The sequence below is a fragment of the Gordionus sp. m RMFG-2023 genome, chromosome 2, assembly GCF_954871325.1.
Source record: "Gordionus sp. m RMFG-2023 chromosome 2, tfGorSpeb1-WG-v2, whole genome shotgun sequence".
Taxonomy (NCBI): Eukaryota; Metazoa; Nematomorpha; class Gordioida; order Chordodea; family Parachordodidae; genus Gordionus; species Gordionus sp. m RMFG-2023.
Genome location: NC_088776.1, coordinates 51,991,480 through 52,014,531, shown reverse-complemented (window position 1 = coordinate 52,014,531; position 23,052 = coordinate 51,991,480). Strand labels below are relative to the sequence as shown.

The 23,052-nt window shown below is 26.1% G+C and overlaps 1 protein-coding gene across 2 annotated transcripts; it reads right to left on the bottom strand.

Annotated features, from left to right (window-relative positions):
- Window positions 1–360: 360 nt before the first annotated feature.
- On the bottom strand, window positions 361–21,783 carry LOC135925318 (glycine N-methyltransferase-like). Of its 2 annotated transcripts, none has more exons than XM_065460583.1 (7): window positions 16,752–16,898; window positions 14,650–14,931; window positions 10,455–10,582; window positions 7,230–7,366; window positions 6,901–7,023; window positions 1,917–2,044; window positions 361–783 (listed from the first exon to the last, which is right to left on the bottom strand). In XM_065460583.1, the coding sequence occupies exons 2-7, from the start codon at window positions 14,910–14,912 to the stop codon at window positions 579–581; spliced, it is 984 nt and encodes a 327-aa protein (XP_065316655.1). In that variant the 5' UTR covers window positions 14,913–14,931; window positions 16,752–16,898; the 3' UTR covers window positions 361–578. The 2 variants fall into 2 exon arrangements, with proteins under 2 accessions (XP_065316655.1, XP_065316654.1); XM_065460582.1 differs by lacking the exon at window positions 16,752–16,898 and adding an exon at window positions 21,634–21,783 and having other exon boundaries at window positions 362–783.
- Window positions 21,784–23,052: the final 1,269 nt, after the last annotated feature.

Here is a 23,052-nt window from a genome sequence, read left to right as displayed (position 1 = left end):
TAAATTTTAAATCTCATTTATGATAGACAGTAGGACGAGGTTAAAAGATTTGCACAAATTTAAATTTTTTTAAAATTTATTTATTTTAAAATTATAAAAAATAATTTATAATCATCATTTTAAAATAAAACTGAATTTAATAACTAATTTTAGCAATAGCCACTAGAAAAAAAATAGCCTAACAATTATAAACATATTTTTAAAAAAAAATTAGTGCGCCACTCTTAATAGCTACTACAGGTATCATATCAGCATTGATAAATAATATGATTGTTTTATTGTTAATATTGGTTAAATCATTATATATACTTGTTAAACACAAATGAATTGGGTACCAAAACTTAATATCATATTTAGGAGTGCTTAAAAGATTAACAACTTTTTTTCATTTTGACGTTTGTATTGTAGATAAAAATAAATAATTATTATTATTTCGTTGGCTTTAAAATGGCCCATCAAAACTAATAAAAATGAGTTGTCTCATAAATTATGATTATAAATATATTTATATAACATTTTCTCTTGACAATTTCAAAAATAAAAAATTAATAATGAAATTAAATGATAGATAAAAATGATCAATTTTTCTCGATTGAATGAATGTAAAATGCAGTATCATTAGTCTCGGGATTAAATGATGGATCTTTCCCTTCCAGCTGATCAGCCATAATTTGTTTATTGAAATCACTGCTTACCTCGTATTTCGCGTTCTCACCAAATGTGTCTTGCAAAAGCTTGGTAAATGCTCTCAACAAATGAGGATAGTAAGTGAGACGGAAAGAACTTGTAAATGTTAATACATTTTTTTTAAATAAAGCATACCAAAAATATATTTATTAAATTATAAATATTTGTAGGGCTGCACCGATCCACAATTTTTTCACCGATTCGATTCGATTACATATTTTTTGTCATTATTTTATATGAGATAATGGAATAATAAAAATCTACGTATAAATTTTTTTAAAAAATCCTTTTAATCATAATATTAATTTATCCCGACTCTTAAAAATCAACAAAAAGTCAAAAATTCTGAAAATATTTCTTTAAATTTGTAGAAAGGCTTTTATTTATAAGATATATAGTAAATCATGTTTTTTTCTTATTAAGTTATAGCCCTTATGAGAATAATTATACATAGTTACATATTATTTATTTTTTTTAATAATGATCAGAATTTTCATTTATCTATTTTAAGCCTTAATATATAAATTCATATGCTAGTACGACTACGAGCTATTTAAAATTGACTATGTAGTCATTTATTTTATAAATATGACCAAATAGCTATAGTTATTTTTAAAAAGTTAGATAGTTTAAAATCTTTATAACAATTTCTATAACTAAACCATTACCCACCTATAATCGCCAGTATATAAATTAGTAATGATTTAGAAGTTCAGGACCAAATTGTCTGAAATTAATAGGATGCGTATTTTACACAGGAAATAATATTATGGGAAAAAATAAATTAGATATTCAAACCTAAAAATGTCCCCAAAAAATATTGTGGGAATCTTCTAACTATTACCTTATTACGTATACTGCTGGTAATATAGTAAAATCTTTAAATATGACCACCTCCTTATATTGATTCTTTTTAGATATGGTCCACCCTTCCAAAATCTTATTTTAATATTTAATTTTCAGTCGGCTTTTTCAATCATCTTCAATTCATATTCTTATAATATTGGTCGGGTTTCTGGGTTCAGTTCTTAATTTACATACTAAAAGTTAATTATGTGTAGCAACCATATAGATTCACTGTATTATATATAATTAAAACTATGTTTAACATAATCTAATTATTGTATATTTGAGAAGATAAAAAGAACTAACATTGAAAAGTTAATTATAATGGCTAAAAGGATTTTGTGCGTTATTCCTATTACATTTTTTTTTTCAAAATGAATTACATAAGATTTTGTTCCCCATTTTGTCCTTTGCCTGGCTTAGGTATCTCTAAATCATAATCCAATGCTATCATTTTTGGTATAAAGTTAACGTAGAGCAGAGAGGTAGTTATATCTTTGATATTTTTGCTCTAAAAAATGTATTATTATTTTTATTTAAATAAAGAATTGTTCATAATGAAAAATAGTATATGAAAAGGTTGCAGAAATCAAAGGCAGAAAATAAATGTTATAGACGTATATTACGTAAATTTATTGATATTTAAATTTAAAAAAAATAATGATCACATATTCAAAATAGTTTCCTATATATATTGACAATTTAATTTAATGTAATTTATAATAAATTGATCTTTTTTTAAAAGTTAAAAATAAAAATTTGAACATTAGTTTATTAAGTAAATTGATTTATAAAATATAAAATTTAATATTAGTTTATAAACAAATTGATTTAAAATATAAAAGTTGTTTTTAACAAAAAGAAAGAAACTGATTTATAAAATATAAAATTTAATATTAGTTTATAAACAAATTGATTTAAAATATAAAAGTTGTTTTTTAACAAAAAGAAAGAAACAATTCTTATTACATTTGAAATATTTTAAGTTACGTACGCCATAAATGGCTTAAGGATGTAAAAAAAACAAACAATTTTTTAAAGTTAATACTGTTTAACATTTCACACTTTTTTTTTTTTTAAATTTTTGTCGTTTGTCATTCTTGCTCGTTCACCTCTTCGTTGATCTTTTTTTTTTGTTGTACGTTTTATCAATTTAGTTCCACACACAAAAAAACTAATTTTGTTTTAATATAAGGAAGAGGAAAAAAAAAATTTATTATCAAATTTAATTCATTATAAAATTTTCAAATTTTCTAGGCAACACACTATTTCTAACTGGTCTTTGAACGTTGCGATTCTGATCATTTATTTGTACATTTTGGTTTCTTGGTTCATCACCTCCCCTTCTAAAATTCAATGTATAAGGTGATGCATTATTATTAACATTCGCTTTAAAAACTGTTGCACCATTAGAAGAAAGTTCTACATTAGTTGATCTTTTTTTTATTTGGTCCAAGTGTCTTTTTATAATTTTGTTCCCAGTATCTATATCATACAACAAATTTCCGTTTTTGCGCATTATTGTACCTTTTTCCCAATTATTATCTTTAAAAGTTTTATACCATATGCTGTCTCCTATTTCTATATCCCTATCTATTGATATCTTGCGATTTAGTATATGATCTCTTTCATCTCTCGGTTTTATCAACTCCCATTTTGTCCTAATCATTCTGGAGAACATTACTTCGCTTGGTATTTTGTTGGTCGTTGTGTTGGGTGTATTACGATAATTAAAAAGAAACTTTTCTAGAGCTATGTCTACGTCTATTTTATTATTATTTTCCATATTCCTTTTCATATTCATTTTCATTGATCTAATCATACGCTCTAAAAAAACTCATAAGCACTCCGCCTACGTTAAATTTTTATAACCCGGATCTACCAGTGGGCATTGCAACTGATGCTTCAAAGAAAGGTTTAGGCGCAGTCTTATTTCATATTGAGGGTGATGGCAAAGAAAAACCCATCGCTTTCGCGTCAAGAGCACTATTGAAATCAGAGTTAAATTATACCAATATCGAAAAAGAAGCTTTGTCGGTAATTTACGCGGTTAAAAAATTCCAAGAGTATTTAATAGGCACAAGATTTGTAATAATTACCGACCACAAGCCACTCGTGTATATATTTACGAAGGGACTCAAGGACAATTCTTCCATATCAATGCGACTCCAAAAATGGAACTTGGCTATGGGAGCGCATGACTTTACGATAGTTCACAGACCCGGGAAACGAAATATTGTACCAGACTGTTTGTCCAGATTACCACTAATGAATACAGAAGAGATGGTACAAAAGTTAGATGACGAAATAATTGATGACAATTTTTGGGACACACCAATAAATTTTAAAAGAATAGTTAAAGAAACTAATATTTATCAAGAACTAATGGAAGTAATCAACGATATAAGGAATCATGAGCAGATAAAGAACAAAACGTATAAAAATATGGTATTGGAATTGAGTTTAATCAAAGGTTGCCTTTTTAAAGAGAATAGGATCATAATACCGAAAGGTATGAGAAAAGAGATTTTGCAAGAATTGCATAATGGGCATCTCGGTGCTGGAAAAACAAAATCATTAGCGAGAGAGTATCTGTGGTGGCCTGGTTTAAATGCAGAAATAGATCAGGAGGTAAAGAATTGCGATGCTTGCAATAAATACGCAGACAATCCTCATAATATTCAAAACCCATGGGAAACAGCAACGAAAGTATTCGAGCGCGTACACATAGACTTTGCAGAGTTCAAAGATAATAATTTTATGGTATGTGTTGACGCCTTCAGCAAATTTCCTATTATTAGGAGAATGAGAAACACAACTACGGAATCAACGATTTAAGAATTGATGAAAATAATAAGTTTATTTGGTATACCTAATAGAATAGTCAGTGATAATGGAACTAACTTTACCAGTAAATTATTTAAGAAATTTTGCGAAGATCACGAAATCGAACACTTGCTCACCGCACCTCACCACCAACAGTCCAATGGCCAATGTGAGCGTATGATTAGATCAATGAAAATGAATATGAAAAGGAATATGGAAAATAATAATAAAATAGACGTAGACATAGCTCTAGAAAAGTTTCTTTTTAATTATCGTAATACACCCAACGCAACGACCAACAAAATACCAAGCGAAGTAATGTTCTCCAGAATGATTAGGACAAAATGGGAGTTGATAAAACCGAGAGATGAAAGAGATCATATACTAAATCGCAAGATATCAATAGATAGGGATATAGAAATAGGAGACAGCATATGGTATAAAACTTTTAAAGATAATAATTGGGAAAAAGGTACAATAATGCGCAAAAACGGAAATTTGTTGTATGATATAGATACTGGGAACAAAATTATAAAAAGACACTTGGACCAAATAAAAAAAAGATCAACTAATGTAGAACTTTCTTCTAATGGTGCAACAGTTTTTAAAGCCAATGTTAATAATAATGCATCACCTTATACATTGAATTTTAGAAGGGGAGGTGATGAACCAAGAAACCAAAATGTACAAGTAAATGATCAGAATCGCAACGTTCAAAGACCAGTTAGAAATAGTGTGTTGCCTAGAAAATTTGAAAATTTTATAATGAATTAAATTTGATAATAAATTTTTTTTTCCTCTTCCTTATATTAAAACAAAATTAGTTTTTTTGTGTGTGGAACTAAATTGATAAAACGTACAACAAAAAAAAAAGATCAACGAAGAGGTGAACGAGCAAGAATGACAAACGACAAAAATTTAAAAAAAAAAAAAGTGTGAAATGTTAAACAGTATTAACTTTAAAAAATTGTTTTTTTTTTACATCCTTAAGCCATTTATGGCGTAACTTAAAATATTTCAAATGTAATAAGAATTGTTTCTTTCTTTTTGTTAAAAAACAACTTTTATATTTTAAATCAATTTGTTTATAAACTAATATTAAATTTTATATTTTATAAATCAGTTTCTTTCTTTTTGTTAAAAACAACTTTTATATTTTAAATCAATTTGTTTATAAACTAATATTAAATTTTATATTTTATAAATCAATTTACTTAATAAACTAATGTTCAAATTTTTATTTTTAACTTTTAAAAAAAGATCAATTTATTATAAATTACATTAAATTAAATTGTCAATATATATAGGAAACTATTTTGAATATGTGATCATTATATTTTTTAAATTTAAATATCAATAAATTTACGTAATATACGTCTATAACATTTATTTTCTGCCTTTGATTTCTGCAACCTTTTCAGCTTAAAGCAAAATGCTGTACCAAAAATAATACCAAATGTTAAAAAAATAAATTCTTATAGATTAGACGAAATAAATCATTTGATAACAATTGAAGAAATTATAGTTATTAAAAACAATAATGAAACAAAAATTGAAGAAAATAATAAAATAAAAAATTTTATAATTAATAAAAAATTTAAAAAAACTTTGGAAAAGAAAATTAAAACAAAGGTGATTAAATATCATGATGTTGAAAAGGAGATTAAGAATACGATATGGAGATCATATGTTGAAAATGGAAGGAGAAAGAGAAATTTTGTTATAAAGAACAAGTTAAAGAGAAATTATGATATAAAAAAAGTGTTCAAATTGAAAAATAAAGGAGTAAAATTTAAAAAATAAAAATAATTAAATAAAAAATTATAATATAAAATGAAACAATTCCAAAATGGAAATTACTTTTATATTTTAAATCAATTTGTTTATAAACTAATATTAAATTTTATATTTTATAAATCAGTTTCTTTCTTTTTGTTAAAAACAACTTTTATATTTTAAATCAATTTGTTTATAAACTAATATAAAATTTTATATTTTATAAATCAATTTACTTAATAAACTAATGTTCAAATTTTTATTTTTAACTTTTAAAAAAAGATCAATTTATTATAAATTACATAAAAAATATAATGATCACATATTCAAAATAGTTTCTTATATATATTGACAATTTAATTTAATGTAATTTATAATAAATTGATCTTTTTTTTAAAAGTTAAAAATAAAAATTTGAACATTAGTTTATTAAGTAAATTGATTTATAAAATATAAAATTTAATATTAGTTTATAAACAAATTGATTTAAAATATAAAAGTTGTTTTTAACAAAAAGAAAGAAACTGATTTATAAAATATAAAATTTAATATTAGTTTATAAACAAATTGATTTAAAATATAAAAGTTGTTTTTTAACAAAAAGAAAGAAACAATTCTTATTACATTTGAAATATTTTAAGTTACGCCATAAATGGCTTAAGGATGTAAAAAAAAACAATTTTTTAAAGTTAATACTGTTTAACAGTATATATGTATATATATATTCATGAAAAACGAACATTTATATAATGAGAGTTGGTTTACGTTGTAATATATATTTCTGCATGGGCATTTACCACTTTTCAAAATATAATCGTAATTCCTGTGATCGATAATTAAGGATCCACCAGGTCTAAGGACGTCTCTAAAATTCTTCAAGGCTGTGCGCTGGTATGGTTTTTATATATATCGTTTAAAATTATTATTAGATAAGAAATATTTAATAATTAAAATTTCATGCCTCGCTCAATACGAATATTGACAAATCAACTTAATATAACACTATTTTTCTTATGAGAAGTAGGTGTGTTACTGTCATCTATCGATTAAATTTAAATTTGTTATAACCGGTGTTTTTAAAAAATTAGTTATACCTGTTCTTCTTGATGGTTCCCCAAATCTGGTAAATGAGCAAAAGAGTTTCCTAAGCATATGACAGCGTCAAAATTTGTCTCATAACCCAAGTTCTCTAAGTCATCCTTAAGTGTCAACCAATTAGCTTCTTCGATGGCTTTTTTTTATTTATAAAAATAAAGTAAAATTTAAATAATAATTATTTTACATATTCAACAAAATGGTTAAAAAATAAAGAATATTAGGATTGCTAAGTTAGTTATGGATTATTGATCCCCCTTTGAAGCTGGAACCAAAACCCTCAAGACCTGGACAAATGTAAGAAACAAAATAAGAATCTTCTTTAGAAAATTAGGAACTCGAAGCTGAACTAATTTTTCCGTGATATTAATAATTTCTATTGTAAATTATTCTTTTCTTCTTTTTTTAGACATACATTAAATGACATAATATTATTTTTATTTAAACCACATTTATTTTGGAAGAGAAGCATGAATATACATATATACTTTTAAAAAAAAATAATATTATAATTATTAAAGTATATAATTATCATATTATTATTTTAAGTATAATTTGTATTTGGTTGCTTAATTTTATTTAAAGGTTTCTAACCAGAATTTTAAACAAGAGCAAGTGTACTTACACCTATTATTTTTTTTAAAAAAGTGAGTTTTGGGTTCTGGTATTTTTAAATTTGGAGCGGATCCTACCTCCATTGTAGGTTTAAATTCAATCAGGGTCTAAAAATTAATCTATAGGTGGCTCTTTTAGTTTATAATGTTAAGCCAGGTGAAATGGCCTTTTTTTTTAAAATGATTCTCCTTTAAAAATTGAAATGAAATGTAATTTAGAAGCCTAAACAATCGACCTTATTCATTTAAAATTTTTTATTTTTAAAACGAACTAGATTTCTAACCTAGCACTTTGGTATAATCTTGAAACCATTAATTTAATATCAAATAAGTTTTAGGGTCGATTTATTCGAATTCACTTTATATACAATACAATTATTATTTTTCCGGGTGAACATTATATACTATTGTATTTTAAATATAATATATAATTTATCACTGGGGAAATTTTAGGATTATATAATAGAGGGGAGATCAGGGACGAAATTTTTGTCAAAATAATCATAGCTCCAAAAATAATGATTGTATAAGATCTTGCAAAATACCAATTGAACCTTAAACATTTAGCTATAAATATACACTGTTATATTTTTTAAATACTTAACAATTTTTTGTCTAAAAAAGGTTTAGCAAAAGTGATTTGTTGAATCTAGTAGTCCCAAACCAGTGGTTAGTCGATCATCGATGGGACTAGTAGAATCAAGTGGTTTATTAGGCTTCCTATGAGACACGAAAAATATTTTCCTCAGATTTCTATATACGCTTTAATTATAACAAACAAAATAGCAATCTTTTTTGGTGCAGGACCCATGAACCCAACCTTTACATACTTTGCATTGAAACCAATCTTCAAAATTATGAAAATTTTATAATATGATTTACATAATAATTATCATTCATTATATTAAATTTAAAAAATATTATATTCTAACCTGTAATAGATGTTACTTTTCTTAATAACATGTCATTTTCATATAATTATATTGCTTCCTCATAATTATGGTGAAAATTTTCCTATTTGGGAATATTTATATATTTGAGTACCATAATAATATTATAAAAATTAATTGATTGATTACACTGACAAACCACGATTCTACTAACCCCAATGACGGTAAAATTATTAATATGATTAACATATATTTAGGCCCTACATATCAAACTGAATTCCTAAATATTAAAATAGAGTTTTACTTTTCATATATTGTTCATTTTGTCATGTTTAAAATTTTAATTATTTATATAACCTAATAATGTAGTGAAAATCTTTAATTTCCAAGTCAAGAACATGTCATAACAAATAAAAATAAATAGATAAATAATATACATTATTTTCTTCCCTAAATATGGATATCAAAGAATTCTATTTTAGAGCAAAAATTTACTTTATAATCGTTACTGGTTTTGAAATAAAATCCGCTGAACCCACAAGCTCTTTGCTAACCCTGGTTTCCTCTAATTCAAATTCCTTTTTTCAATTCTAATTTCCCATCAAATTTGGAATTTTTTATGGGGTGTCTAAAGATGTAGGTAAAGATGATAAATTTTGGTATATAATAATAGACAAATCAACAGCTAGGACAAAGAAGGACTCCCCAATTTTTTCAATTATAAGTGGCTTATGATACTAATTTTTTTAAATTTTCTTAAAATGTTACTGGCAATGCTCTTTAATCAGGTAATATACATGTATTTCCTGAATAATATCTTTGTCATCCTTTTATTGCCTTTATATAAATTAAAATGACTCAAAAGTTCATCCACAAATTGTCTCGAATTAAAGAATAAGTGTTCTGTCAAATAATGAAACGTTAATTAGACCGAATATGTCCATAGAACATAATGTTTCGGCCAACAAATGTAGTGGTTGAGAGAATTTAGAGAATAAAATAAATAGTATAAATTAACTACTAATACTTTATTAATTAATATAAATAGAAATTACATAATCATAACTAAAATAAAAAATTAAAATAATATAAAAAAGATTAAAAATTATATTCGCAAATTCATAATAAAATTTATAACCAGTAAAATATCCTCGATTATATATACTTTTCTATACTATTCATTTATATCGTCTTTACCCAAATAATATAATAATTCGTTTCGTTTTTCTGTTTAACAGTCGATTTGAATATTATTTCTTTTTTCTCGATTTTATTTCAAAGTAAATTTACATATTACAACATATTCTACATATACTGGAATATATTTTAGTAAAAAAATTAGATTCGTACAAAATTATTTTACGAGCCTGACCGAGTATAAAATAATTTTAACCAGGCTGAACAATTTTAACAATTTACAAGGACCGAACTACACCAACCTCATACAAATATAGATTACGAAAATCAATGATATTAACTCTAGCGTAGATGACGATTCGTTTATTAAAAGTGGGCGTACATTAAAATCAACTGTAATCAATGTCTGGATGTAGAAGCCATTGTTAGGCAATACATACATTGAAATCAGCTATAGTCATGAATGAATCGTTAGTTTAGTCTAGGTTAATATTAATAAATAAGAACTTTGATTTTTGCATATCACCTTCTATATAATATTTATAAAATATTCCAAAAAATCTATTTAAAAAAAAATAATAACCCCAATTATCAAACGCGTTTTCTTTCCTTCGGCTCCACCTAGTTTTAAGAGCAGGTTTTAACATCTTGTCCGATGCATCAATACTTACCACATCAAAACCATTTTCTAGGAGCATTATTGAATCTATTCTGCATTATTTAAAACAAAAATTTTTTTAAATATGGTTGGTATGTTATAACTTTAAAAAAATTAATTATAATAATCTACACATCAAACATTAATATAAAAAGATTTATAATGAATAATGCTAGAATAATAATGGTGTATGTTCCAATTCCAAATAAATGGTGGTAAATTATTGTATATGTCCTTTTATAAGTAAATATATAATTTACATATATTCTTAATATAAAATAAAATCATATTATTATATATAATTATGCAAATCACTAAAGTTTTCTCGAACTTTCCAGTAACGTACATAAGAAATTATAATTCTCGAACCTTCTAGTTACTTATGGGAATTAAATAATGTATAAACCAGAATAATTCGAGCATATACTATACAATTATCATGTGAATTATTTTAATGTCAAGTATCGTAATTTATAAACTATATTGTTTATTTAGATAGAATTAACGCTTAATCTAATTCGATATGATTTAATCAAAAATAGCATTTCAAAAGAAGAACATTGAATTTCCCTTATTTACAAAATTGTACCTTTTAAGGTTTGTAATGTATTATTTTAGGGTTATATAAATGTACGATAGGATAGAAGGATAATGAGACTAATAAAAAAATATGTGGTAAGGGTTTTGGGACGAAAGTCACCAAAAATGTTTCGACGAATTAAAATTGCTCATTAGTCAACCACCAACATTAAGTTTCTTCAACCCCAACCAACCTATTGGCATTGCAGCAGACGCATCCAAACAAGGACTGGGAGCAGTGCTATTTCACATAAAAGAAGACGGAAAGGAAAGGCCTAAAGCTTTTGCCTCGAGATCTTTGTGGCTGAGGTCAACACAGTATAGAGCGAGAAGCATTGGCAATAATATTTGCCGCCAAGAGCCAAGAATGTCTCATTGGGACGACGTTAACTATAATAAAGGGCCACAAGCCGCTGATATATATCTTCACCAAACGCTTAAAAGATAACATCGCCATGTCGACGAGACTCCAAGAATGGAACATTGCAATGGGGGCTCGCTATTACAAGATAGTCCACAGGTCGGGCAAGTTCAACGTGGTACCCTATAAGATGACGAGTCATGCGAGGAACTATGGGAGTAGTTCTAGAGACTCAAAACGATAAAGAGATCACGGACGTCATTAGTGATATAAGAAAAGGTGAAGTCATATACTATACAACAAAACTTACAGGTTCAATATTTTTATTTAGTAATTTTATATATTTTTATATACTGTTTTAATATTTATAGTGTTAAATAATGAGTGTTGGATACTCCAATAATGGTCTCAATTTCCTGTTCAAAGATATCATTAAAAAAATCCCTTCTATAAAAAGGCTCATAATTAAAACAAGAAAAATAGTCAAATACCTTAAATATATCAAAGAAGCAAGAGTTTTATGGCATTGATAATGCAACCATAAAAATTCCCCTCAAATTGGTCGATAATGTCAAAATGATTCCTGAAAAATAAAGCCTTATTGCAAGAGTTAGCATTCCAAGATGTTATCTTTACAGAAGAAAAGAGATTCATCATATTAGACAGTGATAAATGGGACTAGCTTGAAAAATTGTACCTCTTTTCAGATGCAATAGTATCCCCAAATCCTTCACTAGATCTTTTGTTTTAAAAACATACATACCAAATTTTGTACTTGTTCTGATCACTTCGAAGGCAATTAAAAAGAATGTGCACTAAATCTCTTAGCGAGGCGAGAAAAATTTTGTTCTGGAGATTGTCATTTGCGAATATCCTTGATTCACGTTATAATGGTGCTCTATTATCTCATAGACAAATTTCTATAGGGCTATGCACAATTTCACATGTAGCTAAAAAACTCTGTCTGGACATAGGCATTATAATAGCAAATATAGCTAAGTATTAGGTCAAAGAAAATCAAATACTCTCATCTGGTGGAAAGGTCTTTGCTTTAATCAGCCCATCAGTAAGGTTGCTTTTGTATCATTTATCAATACCACCCACTAGCAAGCAATAATACTATTATAGCCAATAATTAAGAACAGACTAAAACTTAACCCAAGAACTAGAGTAAATGATAGTTATTCAACATAATATGCATATATGTGACAACAAAATACTGGTTCCCCTAGTTAACATAATATTCTCGCCAACTATCTAATTCAGAGGAATATGAATGCTTTTAAAATATTTAATAATTTTATTGTGATATTATAGATCAAATTGTATATCACACTTTTCTAATTGTGATGTGTTTATTAAAACAGATAATGAAACTAATAAGATGATGATTTTAAGATTATTTTATTCAACTGTATATATAATTCTTCATTAAATTTAATTATATCATGTGGATTTTAGATCTATAAAAATACAAATCGAACATTATTTGATTGGTCATATATTTGAAAAAATTTAATTTTTACAAAACAAAATAAATGAATTAAATTTGTGAAAATCATTTTTTCCAGGTAAGAGATTTTGTTGAGTCGATAATAGAAGAAAAACCGTGTACAGTCAAAGTTGTTTAATTTGGGCTCTTTATTTCGGCCAACTTCCTAATTTGACCAAAATTTTGTGTCCCATTCAAATTCATATTAACTACTATCTATTAGAAAATGCCAATTTGAGCAAAAATCTTGGTCCCAACTATGCCCAGATAACACAGGTTTTATTATATATTAAAAAAAGTTAATTACTGATATATAAAATCACCTATTAATTAAGCATATTTCAAATAAAATTTATACCATTATCCCAATTTTGTTTGCCTTTGCCCATATCCAAATCCATAAAAATACATTATTTCAGTTAATCATGGTTTGCATCAAAATGCGTAGAGTGAAGTAGAAAATATATGTGAAAGGTTAATCATTCCTTTGCTAGGAACATATTAAATAGGAGGAATAGTTTAAAATATTTTTGAATAATTTTTATCTTACAAATATAAAATAATTTTATACGATTTCGAATAATTCGATATAATATTATTCAACGAATAATGTATTTTCATTATTTGATTCGAATTTTTGAATGAATAACGAATAGTTTTATAGGCATAATTAAATTAAAAATATTGGAATGGAATTGTTAAATATTTAACTTTTGCTTTAAATTGCTGATATAGTTTTTTAAACATTTGTTTGAATTTTATTTCTAACATCCTAATTTTATCTATTTTTTAAAACTGTCAATTAACTAAGTGCGTTCAAACTCAATTTTCTAATAATGCCATCAGGAGTTTTTGGATCAAATCTAGATCTCTGGTTACTTCACCCAAACTCGATTCATAGTTTGGAACCTGAACAAAGTTATGAACTGCAACCTAAACACGTCAAATGCAAGCATTATTTAACCCCACTTTTCATATTTAGAATCAGTACCACTTCTTTTATTTTCAATTTTTAGAAACGTAACCATTTTTTTTAGTACGGGTTCCAAAATTTTAATAAATTTAAAAGTTTATTAAAATCTTACAAATAAAATATATTTGGACAGTTTGGAAGCAAAAAATAAATTAGGGACTTCATGCTAATTTAATCATTTTATTTAAGCCTTAATTAATATTGCATCAACAAATTTATTTCGTGAATTAAAATATTAATAGAATTGCATTAATAAAAGAGTATGCTTTTAGTTTAGAACATTTTCAAAAGCATAGGTGGGTAATGGCTATAAAAAATGGGCTCAATTTATAGGCTACCGAAGAAAATCGGTTGAGCATTGAAGTCCGAGCAATGACTGTAATATCACCTGAAGATTCGTACAAAAATATGTATCATAGGTGACACGCCATTTTGGTTTCCCAATTTACATTAAAATGTATGAAATATTTATTACAAAAAATTTTAAGAGTTTCATTTATTATAAAAATGGTTAAATGGATGGCCAAAATAGGGTGTCACCAGCTGATTTTTTACTACGAAATGAATTTAATAAATAAATACTCAAGGTAAGTGTGCGTTAAAGGGAGGAGATTCAATACTACTCCCACTTTCTTATGCACTCTTCAAATTTTCAAAAGTAGAGGCTTAGGTGATAGATTGGCTAAATATTAGGTTAAAAAGAAGTTGTTTTTACCCATTTCCGCAAGCAACATCCAATATCCTATGGTAACCTTTTTGTCTTAGTGTAGTAACAAGCGTGTCCGAATAATTTTTGACCCTTTCAGTTCGCGAACCAATGTACAAATCCCAAAATTTGGAAACCTCCCCTTCATATTGATCCATAACAATTTTGTGAGGTGCATTTGTCGACGCTGGGGAAGTGGGCCTAATATCGTTTATCGAAATATTATTGTGCAAGGAAGAATTTTGAGAGTTGTTTAAGTGCATAACTTTCATCTCTTCTTTGATTGGCTATCTAAAATAAATATATTGTTATATGTGGTGTAATGAAGTTAAGTTAGTAATAATATTTTGCATAAATATTTTATAATTCATATTCTAAGCTTCTTAATCTGTATCAGGTCAATTCAGTGAAACTTTTATAGCGAATGTCGTTTAACGAGCGAAGATAACATCGTGAAGCAAAGACAATATCGCGAATATATTTCCACAAATACTTTAGAGCAAATATATTTTAGCGAAACCTTTATCGCGAGCCCGTTATAGCAAAACTTATATTGCGAACCCTTCATAGCGAATTTTCTACCGCGAATGTATTTGCGCGAAGTCATTATCGGGAGCGCATTACTGCGAAACAATAAATATATGCGAATGCATTTATTTAAAAAATAAAATAATATTTAATATTAATTTACCCACAAAATTAAATTCCTTAAATCACAAACGCATGTCATAACACCCCCCCCCCCCCATTTCCCATGCTAAGATATATATTTTTAAAAATTTGATCTTCCTTATGATTTGTAGTAATGGAGTTAATTTGATTCCTTGGACAAGGAGGTGAAAAAAAAGTGGCGAAGATTTTTTGTTTCAAAAATAACAATAATCGGAGTAGAGCTTAATTCAGTGAAATGGCACGGCAATCCTGTTGTGACTTTATTAAGCATATCAATTATCGTTAAAATTTATAATAAATTCATGTGATGTGTAGATCTCATTCATTCTTTACTTTCGTTATAAAGAATTTATATTAAATAAATAAAATGGTGTCATAGAATTTTATTTTATATATTTGACATGTTGCTTATAAATTAATGGCTGTGATACAGACGTATTTACAGTATATCAGATTATATAATTTCAAAATTTTGGTAATGGAAGTTTTTTGCAAATATGGCAGAATTTCAAACACTATGCCAAAATGCAAATCTGTTAAAACTGATCATCTTAAAAAAAAGGACCTGCCCAATAATTACCAAAAGAGGTCAGAAAAAATCTAACGGCCCATTGGCCTAAATATAAATAAAAGAAGAGGCTTATTGATTTTGCCCACATATGACAGAAAGATTTGAACTTCTATTAGAGAAATTTTGAGGCTTAGGTAATAATATTTTGGCTAAAATATTGATTTCACCCTTTTATCTGCTAAATGGGACTGTTTTACAACATTACATTTACCCATAAACATTGCAAATATTTTAAATGCGATTATTAATCTTTGTGGAGAATAAAAAAAAATACACTTAATAAATCAATCTTGGTTGTTTTTTTTAAATAGAAAATATTTTTTGTGATATTAATTCAAAGATAAATGGTAATTGAGTAATATAAAATCGGTGATAAATCTGCGAATCAGCACGGCCCTAGTAAAATATAAAATAAATATGAATTAAGTATTGATAGTGCAATCGTCGGCCTGGTCATGCAGGACTGTATACTAAATAAAATGTGAATAATTATTTTAAAATATATAAAACTTTTTAAAATAATTCAAAATTTTTCGGAGACGTTTTTATGGGGCTTGAGCTTCATTGCGTCCCCTATAAAGTCACTCCAGAGTATGGAAAAAATCTTTATAAACTATTTTGAGCAAAATCTAAGTTTTTTTTTTGCAATTTTTATTCAAATTTTACCTAAAAATGCCAACTTTTATAAGTAAATCTATGTTCACACACAAAAAATCTTTTCAAGATGAAATCAAAAACTTTCAAATATTTTCGCATTATTGAATTAACTAATACATATTGGTCACCCGTAATATTTGAAATGAATTATTACGATCAATATTTCAGGAAAATCAAATATAATTTATATTATAAAGTATGATCCACTGACCTGAACCTGACTTGCAATTCGCGGTAAGGATAGAATATTCAAATAATAAGTATGTAACTAAAATATTTTAAAAATTTTATTATTTTTAGAGAAAAAAAATATAAAATAAAATTTTATTATAGAAATAATAATTTCCTCTATTTATTATTATGAATACAAAAAATAAACAGCCTGTAATTGTGAAAAATCTGGTTAAATACCTGTTTAATCAATATATAATAGTATAAATAAATTATTAAATTTTAATAAATATAAAAACCAAGACAGATAAAGGGATAAAACTTTTTAAAATTCTGAAAAAGTCTGTCATATGTTTTTAAAAGATAAACCTTTCAATTGGCATAAAATTTGATTAAAAGTATTATAAAAATTTATAATTTAATTTTTGAGCCAAAAAAAATTAATTTATCAAAACCGGATTTTATTTATTTATTATAATTTGTTAAAGTTCCCGAAAAATTTGGCAGGTTCAGAAAAAAACTGATAAATGCTCCCCTTTCTCTACGGATATGAGGAATGATTAATTAAATGATTATTTACGTGAAAACAAATAAATTATGTTAATCCTATTTTATGTTCTATATTAAACACCCTAATCTGATTTTTCGTTTCTTTTTCTACCAAAACCATGTAACTTTAAAGATCGGTCTAGGTCAAGTTCGCTAGCTCCATGGCGACCGTTGGCCTCTGGCATTTATATCTAAACATCAACAAATATGACTAAATATTGTAAAATCGTAATCATAGGGCTAAAATAATGAAAATTTTTTCAGCCCATAGCCGAGTATGACTTTACATAATTTCGGCAATATATAGGCCTTCTGTGTTAAATAATTAATCAAATGATATAATATTCAATTATTGGTAATAACGATTAGAGAGCACCAAAATTAATATTAGGAAAACGTGGGAACATAAATAGAATAAAAGTAACTTCGCATTTTATTTTTTTTAAAAACATTTTTTTCGAAAGTAACGTGTGAGGTAACGACGTTACCTTCTTTGAGTAAAGTAATTTTCATTACTTTTCAATGGCCCGGTTATCAAAAAAATGATAAATTTTATTAAAACCCATTCTTGGTTTGAGCTATCCTATAAATTATTTTATTATATATTTATATTTTTTTAATTTTAATTAAATATTAACATCACCAATATCAGTTGTATTAGTCTTTGGCACAACAAAAACTATGTTATTGTATGTCATATAATACCTAAACTGATGATGCGTTCATTTAAATGTGTGTCAATTCAAATCAGCAGTTAGTATGCCATTTTGATTTGCTATGTATAACAACTTACATTTAGTAAGTTTTTCTAGTATCAGGAGGACCCCATAAAATTTTCAAAAATATGAAACCAAAAATGGCGTGTCACCAGCTGATTTGTATTCAACGACGCTTCAAAATGCATAGTAATGAATTGTCTAGGTAAGTATTACAGTGGGGATGTAACAGGGGAAATTTTCCGGGAAACTTCGAAATTTCCCCTATAGCATCCCCGATTTTTATTTTATGTTTATTTGATCAAATAATCAGGATTTTTATCATATTTTATAGAATAATATTTTTTTCCTCTCATAATTGTGTTTTGTTTTTTATGTACGTTCATTTTTGATAATATAATAATAGCTCAATTCTTCATCCAATGGGAATTTTTTTTATTGAATACATTAAAATTTTTTAATTATCACTAAAATAAAGAGTAGAAGGTTAAAGAGATATGGGATATGGTAGACTAACTTCATCTTCCAATTTTAATTCAACTAATAATAATTTTAATGACATATATTGATAATTTCGCAACAGTCATTTTTATGTTAAATTGTCCATTACCCATAATGAAACGTGTTTTGGAAGAAATTATTTCAATTATAAAAACAGCATTTAATATGCTCTCAAGATATTTACCTAGTAAAAATAAGCAGTGAATATGAAAGGATTAAAAAGATAGTAACGGAAAGGAGCAGAAGTGGACAAATTAAATTTATCGAACGTTCCTCAAGCAAAGCAATTATTTATATCGAGATTTCTTACGGAACGAAATTATAGAGATCGAACAATGTATTTAAAAAACTGGAAAATTTTTTTAAATCATTTATATAATATCTGGAAAAAAAAAAATAGTAAAATGTGTTATAATATTTTATTTTGAAAGTAATGAATGCTATGAAAGTAACACGTGCTTTTTTAGAAAGTAACGAGTGTGGTAACGCAGTTATTTTTGGACAGTAACGTCAGAGATCTGCAGATCCGGCCTGGCCCAGGTACATGAGCAGGGTTGTAGTTTAATTTTTTAAATATACCGGGGCGGGCCTGAAATTTTTTTTAAAAAAAAACCGGGCCGAGCCCTATATTAAAACTTAATATGTTGAATCGCTATTATTAACTAAAAAAATTAAAAATATATAAAATATATTTTAAAAAAATCTACGCCGGGCCGAATAAAATTCTTCATAAAAATCCGGGCCGGGCAATGCAAATGATACCTCTGCAGGTGAGTAATGTAAAAGTGATGACGTTGATTTTTAAAGTAAAGTTTACAGCAGTGTTAAAAAATATCACTTTTAGCCATTTTTTCAAAATTTGTAAATAAAATAGGAATGGAATGGGAGGGGGGATAAAAATCAAGGTTAAGGAAAGGCTTCCATTTTTAAAATAGCCATGAAGGTTCTATATTTATATCAATATAACTAATTCAAATTTTTGGATATTTCTGAAGTTTTCAAATTAAATGCGAAATTCTTTACATTTCTTTTGATTCTCCCTTTCGTAATCTTTATAGATATTATTATTGTGCACATAATTATTTCAAAATGCAAATTGTTTTCTGCAGGAATAACGTTTATTATGAATATTTTTTTTAAACTAAAAAACCATTTTAATAGAAACTCCTTGAAACTTAAGATTATCACCGCCCGCAAAAGTTTTTTCGCCCTGCACAGCTTGAAATTTTTTAGGATCCGCTTACTACGGGATGTGTAGATATCTGTTACTAATAACTCACATATTTTGATTTTTTGTTGCTATTTATATTTGAATAATAAAGAGTAAAACTTTTATGATAACATAATTTTCACTTTCAATGGTTACGTATTTTATTTACAATATATAAAATCTAAATAATCTGGACTTATATACATCTATTTTTTTTAATGATAAATCTTAAATATTTATTACTACCAAGGGCAAGAATTCCAAATAATATTGAATAATAAATGGTAATTGGATCACAAATGGGAATCATATTCCAAAAATAAAATAATGCTAAAATTAAAAATGGAATATAGTATTTAAAATAAAATTGCAATCTGAGTTTTGGTGTAATCAAGCCATTGTATTATAAAATGGGGATATGGGTGATTGGGGTAAAGAGCCATTTGATTACTCTGAAGAAAATTGATCACGAGATCAAAAATTATATATCGAGATTTTTTATTGAGGATTATATACACATAGTGTCCTTTTTAAAACACATTTTTTGTCAAATCAGGGTCTCTTATTTAACAAATATAATTATTTCAGATATTTCTGTGAATTTGATATAAAAAAATTCAAACCCAAAAAATTTGTAATTTTTCTAAACCGGTAAGCGACCCGGAACCTTTTAAAAATTTAAGCAGTTAAACCGTTAGCTATTTTTATTTTTTCGCCCATGAACATAACCTTTACACATTTTTGGTTCCTGTCATAAGAATCGGATAAGCTGATATCAGTTATTAAAAAGGCTATATTCCCTAAAAGCAACTGCTGAAACTTAAGTTCTTAAAATTCTATTTCGAAATTTTTTAAGATGAGGTTCATCTTTTGTAGTACATTTTTAAAATTAGTTTTAAATGAAGTTATAAATTTTTAGTAAGTGTTAACGGCTCTTTCACATTAAACTCATTCAAAAAAAAGTCGCATTTGTTTGATTTTAGATGGATGATTTTGTTTTTATAAGCTAATATATGAAATTCATCTATTAATTTAAGGCCATTTTTTTAAAAAAATTAACGAGTTATTATCTAAATAAAATAATAAATTGGCTGAATTAGCCTACTTGTTATTTCAACATTTGTAAATTTCTTTAAAATTTGGTACTAAAAATAAAACAAATAAAAAGAAAAATATAATGTAAGTAAATATGTAATTAGTCATAGTAATCATTATATTTGAAAACACATGTTAATTATTTAAAGAAGCCAGGGTCAGCAGAAAATAGATTTAATAGAAAACAAGTCACAAGTTATAAAGCAAAATTACGGAATGCCCAATTATCTTTATTAAAGATACAACGATGCGTTTGCAATACCAAAAATCTTTTAAAGTATTTACTATTATTATTTTTTTAAATGTAGCCCGAACATAAGCCTACAAAAATATAGTCTGTAGTTTCAAGGATGAAATAAAATATTTTGCGGCCCCAAATTATTTTGCTCTCATTAGATCCTTAAAGCTAATTTTTTCGAATATGAACCTTGGAACCCCCTTTTTTAAGATATATGTGAATCAGAGTAAAGGTCTGCAATAGGCGTGTTTTACCCAACAAGGCAAACCACTGAGGCGGGCGGGCTCCAATTGCAGACCCCCAAATCAGCCCCTGATCCATTTTAAAATTTCCAGAAATATGATTTAACAAAATTGCAAGTAATTCATGGGTTATGTTAATAATGTTTGGTAATCAAATTGTTTTTTCTTATTACTAACAGTTCGGAAAACCAGAACAAGGAACCCTCTCATCCTTGTCAAATTTAAGAAGCTATTAGAACCCTATAAAAAATCAAAGTCCGTGACTGTAAACCAAAACTCTTTAGTCCAGGGTTCCGAAAAAATTCTGAATTAGAATAAGATAAATGTTTCAAAATTGATTAAATAATAATAAATGGAAAAATCTAATTTACCTTGTTATCTATTTTGAAGTTATTGTGCGTCGTTGAGAATTGTTGGTTTAATTTTAAATGTGGTTATATACTCAAAATTAAAAATTATCAGATGATCACAAATCAATAATTAAAAAATAAAATAATATAGGCTAAAAAAAATGATGTTATTATAAATATATGAATAAATTTTATATTAAATTTGCTAGCGAATAAAAATGTTATTTATTTTTTTTAATATTATTTTTGTTTTTCATTTTTTAAAAAAAATATTTTATTATATAAATAATACAAATATTTACTTTTTATTTATTAACCTTGGAACATCGAATATAAAATCATTTCAAAAATTCTCATCATGTCCTAAACATATAGATAATTTTATAAATTTCAAAAATTTTAAAATTTGAGAAAGCTTTAAAACTTTCGAAACTTAAAAATATTTAATCTCATGACTGGGAAACTATACTATTTAGTTTTATGTATCATATATTAGAAATTTGATTTGTATAACGGTAAAGAATAAACGTTACTCTTAAAATTTTCCTTAAAAAATGTGGAGTAAATTTATTTTATAATATTGTATTTTTTTTTAAATTTTATAAATAACTTAAGCCAAGATTATAATCAAAACAGTACTTATTTCATCAGATGAAGATGATTAATTTTGCCCTGGCAAAATTTTTTACAGAAAAGAACAAGGAACTAAGTATATACATTGTAAATGGATTGTGCTTCATATTCAATATCAAACAGCTCAAATCTAAAAAGATACATGAAAGTAAAAATATGAATTCAAATTAAATTATGATAAATATTTTTTATAAATTGATGAAGATCTGAATAAAGATTTCTGTGAAGATGATCTAATAATTTTATTTTTTGAAAATAAAGATTATTCCTTAAATATTTTATTTATTAAATATAATATAACCCTCCTTACCTCTACCCTAGTTGAACGTGTGCTTAGCACAACGAAGCTATGATAAACACTAAGCGCTCTTTTATATCTGATCAAAATCTTGAAAATCAATCGTTGCTAAAAATAATAACAAAAAAAAACTTATATATTTTTGAATATTTTTATTATCTATGGGTAAAAACAATAATTTATATATAATATTTGGTATCTTTTAAGTAATTACTTTTTTGAATAACGAGTAACGAGTTCCTTTTTCCTCAAGGTATTGAGTATACAGTAAGTGCGATGTGTCCAGAATTTAACGTAGGAGCGCTACCTTTTTCTTAGCCTAGTTATGAGATTGAGAGTAGTTAACAACTTTTAAATTTCTATCCGAGATATAAAATTTCAAATTTTTTTTTAAAAAACAGTTTACAATATTAAACATAATTAATTATAAATTCTATAATAGGGCTGTCGGTCAATCCAAATAAAAGTTAATTCTATTCACCAGGTCATGCCAAGAATAATTTTATTGT